Source organism: Branchiostoma floridae, chromosome 10 (assembly GCF_000003815.2).
Source record: "Branchiostoma floridae strain S238N-H82 chromosome 10, Bfl_VNyyK, whole genome shotgun sequence".
In the NCBI taxonomy this organism is placed as follows: domain Eukaryota; kingdom Metazoa; phylum Chordata; class Leptocardii; order Amphioxiformes; family Branchiostomatidae; genus Branchiostoma; species Branchiostoma floridae.
The window spans coordinates 4165114-4181780 of NC_049988.1; the positions used below are offsets into that span (position 1 = coordinate 4165114).

The window sequence follows — 16667 nt, forward strand, 5'->3', positions numbered from 1 at the left end:
AGCCTAAGAGCTTTTCATATACAGTACCAGATTAAAAAGTGACAAGAGAAAGAGAGTTACTCAGGTACCATTCTGTAGTTGCTTGCAAACACAGGTTTCTACTTGTAATTTTTGCTGACCTCGGGTTCCCCATTCTTGTCCTCCACAAACTGCCACAGTAGTGAGTCTGCTGAGTACAGCAGTTTGAACTCTGACACCCACTTGTCCTCCCCACCACTGCCCTGGGTCAGCACACTGGTCAGCTGCACTGGCTCAACAAAGTCAACCTGGGCACAGAAGGAAGAGAGTTTGAAATATTTTGAAATAGATATATTGTGCCTGAATGACTTCAAATGATTGTGGTATAACATCCACTGGTGTACAGAATATGCAAACTGGAATCAAAATGAACAAAATGGACAGAATTTGAGCAGATTGTGGTATAACATCCATTGGTGTACAGAATATGCAAACTAGAATCAAAATGAACAATATGGACAGAATTTGAGCAAAATGGAAAAAATACAAGGTACAGAAAGTGCAAAATGGAACAAATTCGAAAACAAAATCGAATGAACTATCAAATAATATAACTGACATAAATTGATGGAACAGTATTGTGGAAGAATTGGAATAAAGAAGTGGGTGGCAAAGGAAAATAACTCATTGTATCATTTTTTCGTTCTATTTTGTTCAATTTTGCTCCACTGCATTCTATTTTGTTCCATTTCACACTTTATGTGCATACACAACCATTATATCTAAATGGCTAACACGTTGATCTAAGTACTTTACCTGCAGCCACTGTCCCTCAGTGTCCTCTTCAGGCTGCCAAGACGTGACCACTTCCTTACTGTCTGGCCTGCTGACAAGACGAGCCTCCTTGGGCTCCTTCTCAGCCTTGTAGGAAGAAGCAGTGATCTGGTCGTCTGAGACAGAGCGATCTTCAAGACCCATCTTCACATCACAGATACCTTCAGATTGGAAAGAAATTGGAGAGATGCTTTTCAATGTGGAAAATATGCTTTCAGTAATAGAGCTTTAAAACCACAGTGTTCTCTTTTTAGTTTCATGATAATGGAAATTATATGCTAGAAGTAACAACATCAGTACTGTCTCACCAGGAGTGGTGACCTCTGCTGTAGTTGGGAACTTGGTTGTGTAACTTGGCATCTTCTTAGTCGTCCATTCTGGCTGTGGAGACTCGGTTGTCTCAGGGGCAAGTGTGGTCCCCTCCTCTTCTACAATTTTGTAAATGAAGTATAGTAGTCAAATTTTCAGATATTTATCATACCCGAAAATAATATAGAACTAGCATGGTCTGTCCCTGGTGCTGAAATTTCAGTGGTAATTGAATCAGTTGTTTTAGTTTCTTATTTTATGATTTCAGAAGCTAAATATTGCCATATTATACAGCTCTTTAGTAAAACATTCTTCACAAATATACGGATTAAGATACACAAAGTTGCAGATTCACCATAAGGACATCCCCTGAACTCTGCCCTCAGAGCGATGCCGTTGTTCCAGTTGGTGGGCAGCAGTCGAACCTTCTGTACCTTCACTGCTTCTGGCAGGTGGTTCTCTACAATTCCTTCATCGTTGAAGTTAGCACCAAAGATCTACAAAAAAGGCAACAAATGTAACTAACATCCTTAGAGCTTTTCATATACAGGGTCGGATTAAAAAGTGACAAAAGAGAGACATTATATTTGGAAATATTCTGCACTTGCTTGCAAACACTGGTTTTCTACTTGTAATGTTTGCTGACCTCAGGTTCGCCATTCTTGTCCTCCACAAACTGCCACAGTAGTGAGTCTGCTGAGTACAGCAGTTTGAACTCTGACACCCACTTGTCCTCCCCACCACTGCCCTGGGTCAGCACACTGGTCAGCTGGACTGGCTCAACAAAGTCAACCTGGGGACAGAAGAAAGAGAGTTTGAAATCTTTTGATATAGAAAGATTGCACTTAGTTAACTTCAAAAAGGAATTGTGGTATAACACCCACTGGTGTACAGAAAGTGTGAACTGGAATGGAATGGAACAAAATACAAAGCAAAGGGAAATAAAATTGATGGAAATATAAGACAACAGTACTGTGAAAGGATTAAAATGCATACGTGGACGGCAAATGTATATAACACGTTTAATCTTTATTTTATTTTAGTTTGTTCCTTATCAGACTTTCTGTATATTTTATTTCCTTTCATACACATCTTTTTTGCTTTAGTGCATTCCATTTTGTTCCATTTTGCACTTTCTGTACACCCAGTATATGTAATGGCTTCGGTGTTGATCTAAGTACTTTACCTGGAGCCACTGTCCCTCAGTGTCCTCCTCAGGCTGCCAAGACGTGGCCACTTCCTTACTGTCAGGCCTGCTGTCAAGACGAGCCTCCTTGGGCTCCTTCTCAGCCTTGTAAGAGGAGGCAGTGATCTGGTCGTCTGAGACGGAGCGGTCTTCAAGACCCATCTTCACATCACAGATACCTTCATATTGGCGGAAAAATTCATTTTTAGAGATGCTTTTTAATCTTGATAATTGGCATTCAGTCAGATGGCTTCAAAAATACTCTTTTTAGTCTCATGATAATAAAAAAAATACGCTAGACATGACTACATCATTACTATCTCACCAGGAGTGGTGACCTCTGCTGTAGTTGGGAACTTGGTTGTGTAACTTGGCATCTTCTTAGTCGTCCATTCTGGCTGTGGAGACTCGGTCGTCTCAGGGGATAGTGTGGTTCCCTCCTCTTCTACAATTTTTGAAAATAAGCATAGTAGTCAAATTGTGAGATTTATGTTGTACATGACAATGGTGTAGAAGTACCAAATCACCAATATTACATAATTCAAGTATGGAGTATATAGAACTGACCTGCTCTGTCCCTGGTGGCTTCAGTGGTAATTGAGTCCATTGTTTTAGTTTCAAATTATGATATTTCATGAACTAAACATTGTCATAGTGTACAGCTTTTTAGCAAAACCATCTTAACACATAAGCAGATGAAAATACACAAAGTTGGACATTGTTAAAAATAAGTCTCACCATAAGGACATCCCCTGAACTCTGCCCTCAGAGCGATGCCGTTGTTCCAGTTGGTGGGCAGCAGTCGAACCTTCTGTACCTTCACTGCTTCTGGCAGGTGGTTCTCTACAATTCCTCCATCGTTGAAGTTAGCACCAAAGATCTGCAAAAAGGCGACATATGTAGTTTTCTCATCCTTTGACTTTCCATATCAATGATACAGGATCAGAGTAAAAGAACAAAGAGATTTTTAAGGAAACATTCGGCACTTCAAAACACTGGCTTTCTACTTGAAATTTCTCACCTCGGGTTCCCCATTCTTGTCCTCCACAAACTGCCACAGTAGTGAGTCTGCTGAGTACAGCAGTTTGAACTCTGACACCCACTTGTCCTCCCCACCACTGCCCTGGGTCAGCACACTGGTCAGCTGGACTGGCTCACCAAAGTCAACCTGAGGACAGAAGGAGGAAGGTTTAAAATCTTTTGAAATACATATGGATTGATTGTGCTCAGATAACTTCAAAAGATTGTGGTATAATTGCCATCACTTAACAGAAATTGTGAAGTAGAACAAATTGGAACTAAGTGGGGTGAAAAGGAACAAAACGGAAAGTACAAAAAGTGCAAAATGGAACGAAATGGAAGGAAATAAGAAGCAAACAAAAATAAAATTGATGGAAATATAAAGAAACTGTACTGTGGAAGGATGAAAAGTACAGTAGTGGGAGGTAAATGGTGGAAGGATCAAAGAATAAAAAAGTCGGCGGTAGATGGATATAACACGTTTTATCTTAAGTCATTACATCTTGCTCCAATGCATTTCATTTCACTCCATTTTGTTCCATTTAACACTTTCTGTACACCCACACCCATTATATTCTATGAATAACAGGTTTATCTAAGTACTTTACCTGCAGCCACTGTCCCTCAGTGTCCTCTTCAGGCTGCCAAGACGTGACCACTTCCTTACTGTCTGGTCTGCTATCAAGACGAGCCTCCTTGGGCTCCTTCTCAGCCTTGTAGGAGGAGGCAGTGATCTGGTCGTCTGAGACGGAGCGGTCTTCAAGACCCATCTTCACATCACAGATACCTTCATATTGGTAGAAAAATCTATTTAGAGATGCTTTTCAATGTTGAAAATGTGCATTTAGCCATAGACCTTCAAATATAGTGTTCACATTTTAGTTTCATGATAATGGAAATTATATGCTAGAAGTAACAACATCAGTACTATTTTACCAGGAGTGGTGACCTCTGCTGTAGTTGGGAACTTGGTTGTGTAACTTGGCATCTTCTTAGTCGTCCATTCTGGCTGTGGAGACTCTGTCGTCTCAGGGGCAAGTGTGGTCCCCTCCTCTTCTACAGTTTTGGAAATGGAGTATAGTAGTCACATTTTCAGATAAGTATCATACCCGAAAAAATATAGAACTAGCATGGTCTGTCCCTGGTGCTGAAATTTCATTGGTAATTGAATCAGTTTTTTAGTTTCACATTTTATGATTTCAGAAGCTAAATATTGCCATTTTATACAGCTCTTTAGTAAAACATTCTTCACAAATATACGGATTAAGATACACAAAGTTGCAGATTCACCATAAGAACATCCCCTGAACTCTGCCCTCAGAGCGATGCCGTTGTTCCAGTTGGTGGGCAGCAGTCGAACCTTCTGTACCTTCACTGCTTCTGGCAGGTGGTTCTCTACAATTCCTTCATCGTTGAAGTTTGCACCAAAGATCTACAGAAAAGAGAAAATATGTAGTGAGCACCCTAAGAGCTTTTCATATACACTAGCAGATCAAAAATTGATGAGAGAGAGAAAAAGATTGTTTTAGGTAATATTCTGCACTTGCTTGCAAACACAAGATTTCTACTTGTAATTTTTGCTGACCTCTGGTTCCCCATTCTTGTCCTCCACAAACTGCCACAGTAGTGAGTCTGCTGAGTACAGCAGTTTGAACTCTGACACCCACTTGTCCTCCCCACCACTGCCCTGGGTCAGCACACTGGTCAGCTGGACTGGCTCAACAAAGTCAACCTGGGGACAGAAGGAAGAGAGTTTGAAATATTTTGAAATAGATATATTGTGCCTGAATGACTTCAAGTGATTCTGGTATAACATCCACTGGTGTACAGAATATGCAAACTGGAATCAAAATGAACAAAATGGACAGAATTTGAGCAGATTGTGGTATGACATCCATTGGTGTACAGAATATGCAAACTAGAATCAAAATGAACAATATGGACAGAATTTGAGCAAAATGGAAAAAATGCAAGGTACAGAAAGTGCAAAATGGAACAAATTCGAAAACAAAATCGAATGAAGTATCAAATAATAAAACTGACATAAATTGATGGAACAGCATTGTGAAAGAATTGGAATAAAGAAGTGGGTGGCAAAGGAATATAACTCATTGTATCATTTTTTCGTTCTATTTTGTTCAATTTCGTTCCACTGCATTCTATTTTGTTCCATTTCACACTTTATGTGCATACACAACCATTATATCTAAATGGCTAACACGTTGATCTAAGTACTTTACCTGCAGCCACTGTCCCTCAGTGTCCTCCTCAGGCTGCCAAGACGTGACCACTTCCTTACTGTCTGGTCTGCTGTCAAGACGAGCCTCCTTGGGCTCCTTCTCAGCCTTGTAGGAGGAGGCAGTGATCTGGTCGTCTGAGACGGAGCGGTCTTCAAGACCCATCTTCACATCACAGATACCTTTCGATTGGCAGAAAAAACATATATAAGATTTTTTGCATTAAGAAAGCTTTTCAAAGGCTGATAGAGAACACGCAGCTTTAGAAATTTAGATATATTGACCTTTCTTCTTTCAAAAATTAACAATGTATGCTAAAATTCATAACATCAGTACTATCTCACCAGGAGTGGTGACCTCTGCTGTAGTTGGGAACTTGGTTGTGTAACTTGGCATCTTCTTAGTCGTCCATTCTGGCTGTGGAGACTCTGTTGTCTCAGTGGCAACAGTGGTCTTCTCTTCTTCTATAATTTGTGAAATAAGTACAGTCATTAATATTTTGAAATTTCGTATTGTAAGTCAATACGGTATTGAAGCACGAAATCACCAACATTACATCATGCAAAGGTAGCTAGACTCAGTTACAACGGAAACCAATTGATTAACAGTGGGTTCGATGGAAGGGTCTTGAAAATAAAAGAAGACTGATATGCTCTGTCCATGGCGCTGATGGTAATTCAATCAGTACTAATACTTTTATAATGATGATTATTTCTCGAGATTACCGTTGTCATATCATGCAGATTGTTGGGAAGGTTATTTTTCATACAAAGACAGCTGGCAAAAATTGGAAATTTCATGCAAGAAGCCCTACCATAGGGACATCCCCTGAACTCTGCCCTCAGAGCGATGCCATTGTTCCAGTTGGTGGGCAGCAGTCGAACCTTCTGTACCTTCACTGCTTCTGGCAGGTGGTTCTCTACAATTCCTTCATCGTTGGAGTTTGCACCAAAGATCTACAAAAAAGGCAACATATGTAGTCAGCATCCTAAGAGCTTTTCATATAGAGGGTCAGAGTAAAAAAATGGCAAGAGATATCATTTCAGGAAATATTCTGCATTTCGTTGCAAACACAAGTTTTCTACTTGTAATTTTTGCTGACCTCTGGTTCCCCGTTCTTGTCCTCCACAAACTGCCACAGTAGTGAGTCTGCTGAGTACAGCAGTTTGAACTCTGACACCCACTTGTCCTCCCCACCACTGCCCTGGGTCAGCACACTGGTCAGCTGGACTGGCTCAACAAAGTCAACCTGGGGACAGAAGAAAGAGAGTTTGAAATATTTTGAAATAGATATATTGTGCCTGAATGACTTCAAATGATTGTGGTATAACATCCACTGGTGTACAGAATATGCAAACTGGAATCAAAATGAACAAAATGGACAGAATTTGAGCAGATTGTGGTATAACATCCATTGGTGTACAGAATATGCAAACTAGAATCAAAATGAACAATATGGACAGAATTTGAGCAAAATGGAAAAAATGCAAGGTACAGAAAGTGCAAAATGGAACAAATTCGAAAACAAAATCGAATGAACTATTAAGTAATAAAACTGACATAAATTGATGGAACAGTATTGTGGAAGAATTGGAATAAAGAAGTGGGTGGCAAAGGAATATAACTCATTGTATCATTTTTTCGTTCTATTTTGTTCAATTTTGCTTCACTGCATTCTATTTTGTTCCATTTCACACTTTATGTGCATACACAACCATTATATCTAAATGGCTAACACGTTGATCTAAGTACTTTACCTGCAGCCACTGTCCCTCAGTGTCCTCCTCAGGCTGCCAAGACGTGGCCACTTCCTTACTGTCTGGTCTGCTGTCAAGACGAGCCTCCTTGGGCTCCTTCTCAGCCTTGTAGGAGGAGGCAGTGATCTTGTCATCTGAGACAGAGCGGTCTTCAAGACCCATCTTCACATCGCAGATACCTTCATATTGGCAGAAAAATTCCTTCTTAGAGATGCCTTTCAATGTTGATAATGGCCTTCAGTCAGATGGCTTCAAAAATCCTTTTTTTAGTCTCATGTTAATAAAAAATATGCTAGACGTGACAACATCAGTGCTATCTTACCAGGAGTGGTAACCTCTGCTGTAGTTGGGAACTTGGTTGTGTAACTTGGCATCTTCTTAGTTGTCCATTCTGGCTGTGGAGACTCTGTCGTCTCAGGGGCAACAGTGGTCTTCTCTTCTTCTATAATTTGTGAAATAAGTGCAGTTTGTAATCTTTTGAAATTTTGTATTATACATGAATGCAATATTCAAGCACGAAATCACCAACATTACATCATGCAAATGTAGTTTGACTTAATTACAACAGAACCCAATTGGTTTGTTATAAGGTTGATGGCAAGTTCTACAGATAAAAGAGGACTGGTATGGTCTGTCCCTGGTACTGAAGCTTTGATGGTAATTGAATCAGTAGTTATACTTTCAAAGTATGATTATTTCTTGAGATTATCATTGTTATATCATGAAATTTGTTGGAAAGTTTTTTATACAGGTGGCAAAAATTGGAAATTATCATGCAAGAAGCCTCACCATAAGGACATCCCCTGAACTCTGCCCTCAGAGCGATGCCGTTGTTCCAGTTGGTGGGCAGCAGTCGAACCTTCTGTACCTTCACTGCTTCTGGCAGGTGGTTCTCTACAATTCCTTCATCGTTGGAGTTTGCACCAAAGATCTACAGAAAAGACAAAATATATAGTTAGCACCCTAAAAGCCTTTCATATACACTACCAGATCAAAAAGTGTCAAGACAGAGAGAGATTATTTTTGGAAATATTTTGCATTTGTTTGCAAACACAGGTTTTCTACTTGTAATTTTTGCTCACCTCAGGTTCCCCATTCTTGTCCTCCACAAACTGCCACAGTAGTGAGTCTGCTGAGTACAGCAGTTTGAACTCTGACACCCACTTGTCCTCCCCACCACTGCCCTGGGTCAGCACACTGGTCAGCTGGACTGGCTCAACAAAGTCAACCTGGGCACAGAAGGAAGAGAGTTTTCAATCCTTTGATTAGAAAGACTGTGCTTAGTTAACTTCAAGAATAAATTGTGGTATAACACCCACTGGTGAACTGGAATGAAATGGAACAAAATACAAAGCAAAAGGAAAAAAATGTTAGAAATATAAGGCAACAGTACTGTGAAAGGATTAAAATACAGACATGGCAGGCAAATGCATATATTAACATGTTTAATCTTTATTTCATTCTATAGATCTAGTTTGTTCCTTTTAACAATTTCTGTACATTCTATTTCCTTCCATAATTCTTGCTTTAGTGCATTTTATTTTGTTCCATTTTGCACTTTCTGCACACCCATGATATGTCATGGCTACGGTGTTGATCTAAGTACTTTACCTGCAGCCACTGTCCCTCAGTGTCCTCCTCAGGCTGCCAAGACGTGGCCACTTCCTTACTGTCAGGCCTGCTGACAAGACGAGCCTCCTTGGGCTCCTTCTCAGCCTTGTAGGAAGAAGCAGTGATCTGGTCGTCTGAGACAGAGCGATCTTCAAGACCCATCTTCACATCACAGATGCCTTTTAATGAAAAATAATAAAAAATTAATACCCCTGGTATATATAGTAATGCATATCATAACAGGTTCATTTTCTATCAGAAAAGACCATGGGGATAGGAACAGAAATTCATTCTGATACTATCGATATGATGAAATATTGTAGTTCTGACACAAGAAAACAAACAAATCAACAAGATCAATTTTTCCCCATTGTTTGATGATGATCAGAACTCTGATTCATTAAGTGTTGCTCATGTTCATGAACTATGCCGGCCCACTTTTCAAACTAACGGAACCACCATTGGGCATTGTAACTTCTCTTTTATGCTTTTCAAGCCATTACATAAGTCAAAGGTTACAGTCTTTCATTACAATTGAAACGGAATAACAATTATTGATCAGTTTTCTTACCTGATGTTGTAACTTCAGGATTTGTAGGGAACCTTGTTGTGTAAGATGGGATCTTTGTTGTCTGTACCAGTTCTGGAGTGGTAATCTCTGCAGATGGTGTTGTCTCAACTGGATTGAAAAGAACCAAACTTTTGACTCCTATTCATATCATTTTGAGACAAGTATGCAGCCTTAGAAACAAGATAGAGCTCACTCATCCTAAGGCTTACAATACATAGGAACTTCTTTGGTACATGTTTTTTGCTACATAAAAACATATGTCAACATTGTACGCAAACTGTTAACAAATTACCACATATACATGCATGTAGTGCAAAGAGTCTTCTAGCAGAAATCTGCTAGATCCTTTCTCCATGATGCATAAAACAAAAAGACCTACACATCAAGAATGATGTTAATAAAGTAACAAAGACTGATATCACAGATCGTACGACTGCTAGTCAAGCTGTAAACACTGATCGCCTCTGCAGTCAAAGTTACCTGTATCATTAATGCTGTTATGGTATATTGTATTGTTACCAGGGCTAGCCCTTGATAATAGCCTCTGGCTAGTTGGGTAGCCCTGGCTGTATTTCTCATGATTGTACAGCTGAATAAATCAAATCAAATCAAAAAAGCTACGTTCATGCTGTCAAAGGAAGAGACCCACCAAGTGGCACCTCCTGGGTGGAAACAGGTGTTGGTTTCAGAGTTGTTGTTGTGGTTTTCGTTGTCTTGGTGACGATTGTGGTCTTCATAGGAGCTGCTGGGGTCGTCACTTCTGCGGATGCTGTTGTTGCTTCAGGTTCTGCACAGTACAGGTATAGCAAGTTTCATTTTTTTTTTCTATTTCTTTGTAAAGAACACGGAAGTAATCGACTTTTATAAGATTGGATTCTTACCTTGTCAAAGTCCTACTATACCTGTAACGTTACAATTCTATCAACCTGTACTATTTGCAGACTTTATATAATGTAGAAGTGCATGTTACACACATTTGCTATGTGCATGCTGTTAATTGCTTGCTGTAACTGTCTGGTTTGGATGCAATATATGAATGAGTTTTCTGCTTTGCATGCAATATATGAATGAAAAGTTCAATAAGTTTTCAATGCGATTTCAAGACTATGCTCAAAATTGGGATAATTTGCAGAGAAAATTGTACATACCAACTTCTGGTGCCTTGGTGGTTCTTTCTTCAACAGTTTCAGTTGTAGTTGTGACAGTGGTGACCGTTACCAGCTTGGTTCCCTCTGTGGTTGCCACAGATTCTGTGGGTTCTGGTTTCCCTGTGTATTCTGGTTGTCCAGTGTATTCTGGTTGTCCAGTGTGTTCTGGTTGTCCAGTGTGTTCTGGTTGTCCAGTGTATTCTGGTTGTCCAGTGTATTCTGGTTGTCCAGTGTGTTCTGGTTGTCCAGTGTATTCTGGTTGTCCAGTGTATTCTGGTTGTCCAGTGTGTTCTGGTTGTCCAGTGTGTTCTGGTTGTCCATTGTATTCTGGTTGTCCAGTGTATTCTGGTTGTCCAGTGCTGTACTCTGGGTGTCCTGTGTATTCAGGGCTACCAGTGCTGTACTCTGGATTTCCAGTGTATTCTGGTTGTCCAGTGTGTTCTGGTTGTTCAGTGCGTTCAGGTTGTCCAGTGTATTCTGGTTGTCCTGTGTGTTCTGGTTGCCCAGTGTGTTCTGGTTGTCCGGTGTGTTCTGGTTGTCCAGTGTGTTCTGGTTCTGGTTCAGCTGTCGACCTTGGCTGTTCTGTGGGCTCTGGCTGTTCTGTCATTGTTGGTTTCTTTGTGTAGTGAGGCTCTGTGTTAAAAACATTACAGAACTAGAGTTCAACGAACCCATCTCTTCGCCAAATAATCATGCCTTTATTTAAGACTTTATGGTCTTATTCATGTATTACTAAATAGCAAATGACTGCATGAACTGTGTTCCTCACATGCAAACACACAAACATTACCAAAACCAGACTGTGACCTGACAGATGACCTGGTAGCATCCCTGGTCAATCAGAATTTCATGCTTGTCAATTTAGACTTTGTCCCCAGTGTAAGGGCGTCCTCCAGCAAACCATCTGTATAACAGCTGTGTCCATAGATATAGGTCAAAATGAGATATATAGAGCACAGTTTATTTCTGTTAATAAGTTTTGCTGCAGTACCTTAGGAAGCCGCTAGGGGGCCCACAATCATAATTTATCTTCGTTTTCCTGACCCCTACCCACCTACCAAATATCATCAGGATTTTTTCAAGGCTTCTCGAGTTATGCATTCCACAAACAAAAGGACGCACACACTCGGCCCACTACCGTCCTAACGGAAAATGCTACGTCAACTATTTTCGAACACAACCTTCTTTTCCGCAGCCGCTACTTAAATACTAAATATCATGAAAATCCATACACAGCTTCTTGAGTTATATGCTGTTGGCATGGATTTATGAACTTTCCTCATTAATTATGCAAATAAGCTACTGATTTGCATAATTAGTATTACATTGTATAAGTCATCACTCATTCTATCTACATACCGAAAATCCTGATGATCTGTTTACACGTTCTCAAGTTATCCTCGTCCAAAGTTTGAACGGAAATCGGTGCCTGCAGTTCCCAAAAAGCCGCTAGGGGGTCCAAACTCACAGCACTTACTCTCTGTTTCAAGGGCTATCTACTACTCAAAAATCATGACCACAGCATGTCCAGAACACGAAGTGCCAAAATTAAAAGTTTTGCTGCAGTACCTTAGGCAGACACTAGGGTGCCCATTATCGAACTTGACCTTCGTTTTCCTAACCCCAATCCACCTAACAAATATAATCAGGATCCATTCAAGGGTTCTCGAGTTATCTTGCTTACAGACAAACGCACTTACATACAAATCCCGCTACAGCACCATAAGTAAGAGCCAGGTAAACCATTTTCGCACTTGACCTTCCTCTCCAAAACCGCTACACACCTACCAAGTTTCGTGAAAATCGCCCAGCTAGATTTTGACTTATGCTGCCAAAAACAAACCGCAAAAAACATACCAAGCTCGCTGCAGTACCGTAGGAAAACGCCAGGTAAACCGTTTTCAAACTTGGCATTCCTTTCGACAACTGCTACACACCTACCAAAAATCACAAAGTTTCATCCACAATTTCTCGAGTTATATGCTGTTGACCTACATACAGACCCAAGTCAAGCAATCTCATACTCTTCTTGGCGAAGAGAATTATGTAAAAGATTATAATGGCTGTCTATTAGTCTAGTACGGACAAGAACAATACAAATTAGCACAAAATGCAGCTCAGAATGTTCAGAAAAACTGAAAAATTATTAGATTACTGAAAAAAGTGATCATATTTGTTCATAGCTAGAAAATGCCATCGTTCGAAGTCACTGCATGCATACCATGTGTAGCCTTTGGTTCTGTGATAGGAACCTCTTGTGTTGTAACAGCGACAGTCTGCACCACAGTAGTCTTGATGATAATTGTCTCTGGTGTTGTCTCCACCTCTGATCTTGGTGTGGTGTCCATCTCAGACTTTGGTGTGGTCTCCACTTCAGACTTTGGTGTGGTCTCCACATCAGAATTTGGTGTGGTCTCCACTTCAGAATTTGGTGTGGTCTCCACCTCAGATTCTGGTGTGGTCTCCACCTCAGACTTTGGTGTGGTCTCAACCTCAGACTTTGGTGTGGTCTCCACCTCTGACTTTGGTGTGGTCTCCACCTCAGACTTTGGTGTGGTCTCATCCTCAGACTTTGGTGTGGTCTCCACCTCTGATTTTGGTGTGGTCTCCACCTCAGACTTTGGTGTGGTCTCCAGCTCTGAGCTTTGTGTGGTCTCCACCTCAGACTCTGGTGTGGTCTCCACCTCAGACTCTGGTGTGGTCTCCACCTCAGACTTTGGTGTGGTCTCCACCACTGACTTTGGTGTTGTCTCTACCTCTGATTCTGGTGTGGTCTTGGCCTCAGACTTTGGTGTGACAGTTACTGAGGTTGTCTTTGTTGTCATTATGACAGTTGTTGTTGTCATGGCAACTGGTGCCTTGGGAGTTCCAGCTGGCTTGGCAGTAGTTGTTGATTCTACGTTAAGAATAAAAAGAAAATTAGATGTCTAATAACTTGATCCTTGCTTTAAGTCATCTTCTAGGATATATCCTCGATACCTTTTACAAACAAACCTGAGGCACCTTTGCCATTATAGCTAATTACTTAATTTTTTTTGTATTTACGACTTTAATGTATTTCAAAATCTGATGAGAAAATGAATGAGTGAATGGTAACAAACAAACTCATACGCAGTCAGTAATTCTTTCCTGAAACAGTGGAAATTACGATGTAAAGTCTCAGTGATGACTATATTTTTTTGGTAATATCAGATACTTTCATGAATAATGTTAAAATACCTTCTGGTTCTGACTCCGTCACAGTGACAGTGGTCTCCACAGAAGACGTTGTAGCTTCACAGTCCTCAGAAGGTGGTGGAACACCACAGCGACCATTACGGCGGTCGGCAAACTCGTTACGGCAGTTGCAGCGGAGCGAGCAGCCGTCCCTCTTGGTACATTCTCCATCGCTTTCATCACAACCCAGGTAGCACTCACAGGACTCATCACAGACTAGGGCAGCAAATTTGCATGTTTAAATTAATGATAAATGACAATCTACTTTAAGCAACAATTTGTTAAATGTTTGGCTATCTTTATCATTCATATAAGGCTCTTATTGAATTACTGCAGAAGTCAAGAAACTGAGATAAAATGTTTGCATCATCGTAATGTTTACATGATTAACTTTGATAACACTGAGCCAAAAATTAGCATTTACGTATGCCAACAATAAAATTTGGTTCAATGTGAGGTTAACCACCTAATCTTGTGGCTAGCCCACATAGAAAATCAACATCTGCATTATGCAGGCTTGTGAACAATAAAATGCTTACCATTTGGCTGTGCAGTAGTATATTCTTCTGCCTTTGGTGTGGTCTCCACCTCAGATTTTGGCGTGGTCTCCGTCTCTGACCTTGCTGTTGTCTGGACTTCTGACCCTGGAGTAGTTTCGACCACAGACTTTGGTGTGGTCTCCACCTCAGACTCTGGTGTGGTCTCTACCTCAGACATTGGTGTGGTCTCCACCTCAGACTTTGGTGTGGTCTCCACCTCAGACTTTGGTGTGGTCTCCACCTCAGACTCTGGTGTGGTTTCAACCTCAGACTTTGGTGTGGTCTCCACCTCAGACTCTGGTGTGGTTTCAACCTCAGACTTTGGTGTGGTCTCCACTTCTGACTCTGGTGTGGTCTCCTTATGTGATTCTAGAGTTGTCTCAGCTATGAGGATTCAGCAGCATTATGAATAAATTGCAAGTCAGCAATGCTGGATAACACCCAGGGTTGAGATTGAAATTTCTTAAAATCTCAATCATTTTTTACAGATTGATACGTAACCATACTTTAGACAAAGCTCATTAACTACCAGTACATTAGCCTGGGACCATCCACCATAGTAACTGCTGGCTCAATCTCTTGCTTGCTAACCATGGAGCTAGTTGTTACTATGGAGGATGATACTCAGGCTGTTTTTCTTTGGCAGTAGTAAGATAATATCATCACTATTCTTGAACAAAAAATCTATTCCTTAAGATGCACATCATCATCATCATCATCAGTCGACATGCTTGCACATGGCAAGGTTATACCGTCCCTTACGGAGTGGCATACCCTTTCGAACATGCTTAGAACAATCCGTACTAATCCGTTACCATTGCTTATCTGTACGGCAACAAAGTTTAAAGCACCTTGAGATGGGGCCTCGGTGGTTTCAGACTTGCAGGAGTCCGGCTGTGCTGCACACCTTCCCCTGATCTTCACAGTGCCAGCTGGACACAGGCAGGCAAAGCTGCAGCCTGCAATCTCTATACAGTGGCTGTCGTCTCCATTACAGTCCACCTCACAACGGCAAACATCCGCACACACTGTTGGAATATGGAGAATCATCATTTTGTGTTTATTAACGGTGTAAAAGATGACATGCAATCAAACTATTTTGATTCATAGAAATGTAACAAAAACTTCATGTTAATTTCAAAAGCATCACATGGGTAAAAAAATAGCAATATTCTATGCAAAACTTTATTAAAACGGTTTCATTTTATTTCTTCATAATATTCATCTAAGCAGAACTTAAGTTTTCATTTTATTTCTTCATATCATCATCATCATCATATTTCTTATTATTCAACTTTCCTACGAATAGCATGTTCTGGTTCAATTGCAACAATTTGGATCAATACAACAATATTATTAAAAGAACATACAAACCTGGGTGGGTACTATACTCTGGGTGTCCTGTGCTGTACTCTGGGTGACCTGTGTATTCAGGGCTGCCTGTGCTGTACTCTGGGTGTCCTGTGTATTCAGGGCTGCCAGTGCTGTACTCTGGGTGACCTGTGTATTCAGGCTTGCCAGTGCTGTACTCTGGGTGTCCTGTGTATTCAGGGCTGCCAGTGCTGTACTCTGGGTGTCCTGTGTATTCAGGCTTGCCTGTGCTGTACTCTGGGTGTCCTGTGTATTCAGGGCTGCCTGTGCTGTACTCTGGGTGTCCTGTGTATTCAGGGCTGCCAGTGCTGTACTCTGGGTGTCCTGTGTATTCAGGGCTGCCTGTGCCTGTGCTGTACTCTGGGTGACCTGTGTATTCAGGGTTGCCAGTGCTGTACTCTGGGTGACCTGTGTATTCAGGCTTGCCTGTGCTGTACTCTGGGTGACCTGTGTATTCAGGCTTGCCAGTGCTGTACTCTGGGTGACCTGTGTATTCAGGCTTGCCTGTGCTGTACTCTGGGTGACCTGTGTATTCAGGCTTGCCAGTGCTGTACTCTGGGTGTCCTGTGTATTCAGGCTTGCCAGTGCTGTACTCTGGGTGTCCTGTGTATTCAGGCTTGCCTGTGCTGTACTCTGGGTGACCTGTGTATTCAGGCTTGCCTGTGCTGTACTCTGGGTGACCTGTGTATTCCGGCTTGCCAGTGCTGTACTCTGGGTGACCTGTGTATTCAGGCTTGCCAGTGCTGTACTCTGGGTGTCCTGTGTATTCAGGGCTGCCTGTGCTGTACTCTGGGTGTCCTGTGTATTCAAGGCTGCCTGTGCTGTACTCTGGGTGTCCTGTGTATTCAGGGCTGCCAATGCTGTACTCTGGATGACCTGTGTATTCAGGGCTGCCAGTGCTGTACTCTGG

The 16667-nt window shown here is 41.3% G+C and overlaps 1 protein-coding gene across 1 annotated transcript in view; it reads right to left on the reverse strand.

Moving 5' to 3' along the window:
- LOC118424273 (mucin-5AC-like) overlaps positions 1-15439 on the reverse strand; it is a 56072-nt gene extending 40633 nt beyond the window's left edge. The window contains exons 1-21 of the mRNA XM_035832817.1: positions 15238-15439; positions 14387-14770; positions 13851-14063; positions 12853-13527; positions 10632-11264; positions 10133-10270; positions 9484-9591; positions 8913-9091; positions 8384-8530; positions 8091-8232; positions 7624-7743; positions 5548-5726; positions 4893-5039; positions 4598-4739; positions 4244-4363; positions 3916-4094; positions 1748-1894; positions 1457-1598; positions 1101-1220; positions 775-953; positions 120-266 (exon numbers count right to left, since the gene is read on the reverse strand). Coding sequence (XP_035688710.1) covers positions 120-266; positions 775-953; positions 1101-1220; positions 1457-1598; positions 1748-1894; positions 3916-4094; positions 4244-4363; positions 4598-4739; positions 4893-5039; positions 5548-5726; positions 7624-7743; positions 8091-8232; positions 8384-8530; positions 8913-9091; positions 9484-9591; positions 10133-10270; positions 10632-11264; positions 12853-13527; positions 13851-14063; positions 14387-14770; positions 15238-15439 — 4443 coding nt within the window. The remainder of the gene's footprint in view (positions 1-119; positions 267-774; positions 954-1100; positions 1221-1456; positions 1599-1747; positions 1895-3915; positions 4095-4243; positions 4364-4597; positions 4740-4892; positions 5040-5547; positions 5727-7623; positions 7744-8090; positions 8233-8383; positions 8531-8912; positions 9092-9483; positions 9592-10132; positions 10271-10631; positions 11265-12852; positions 13528-13850; positions 14064-14386; positions 14771-15237) is intronic.
- Between the last annotated feature and the right edge of the window lie 1228 nt (positions 15440-16667).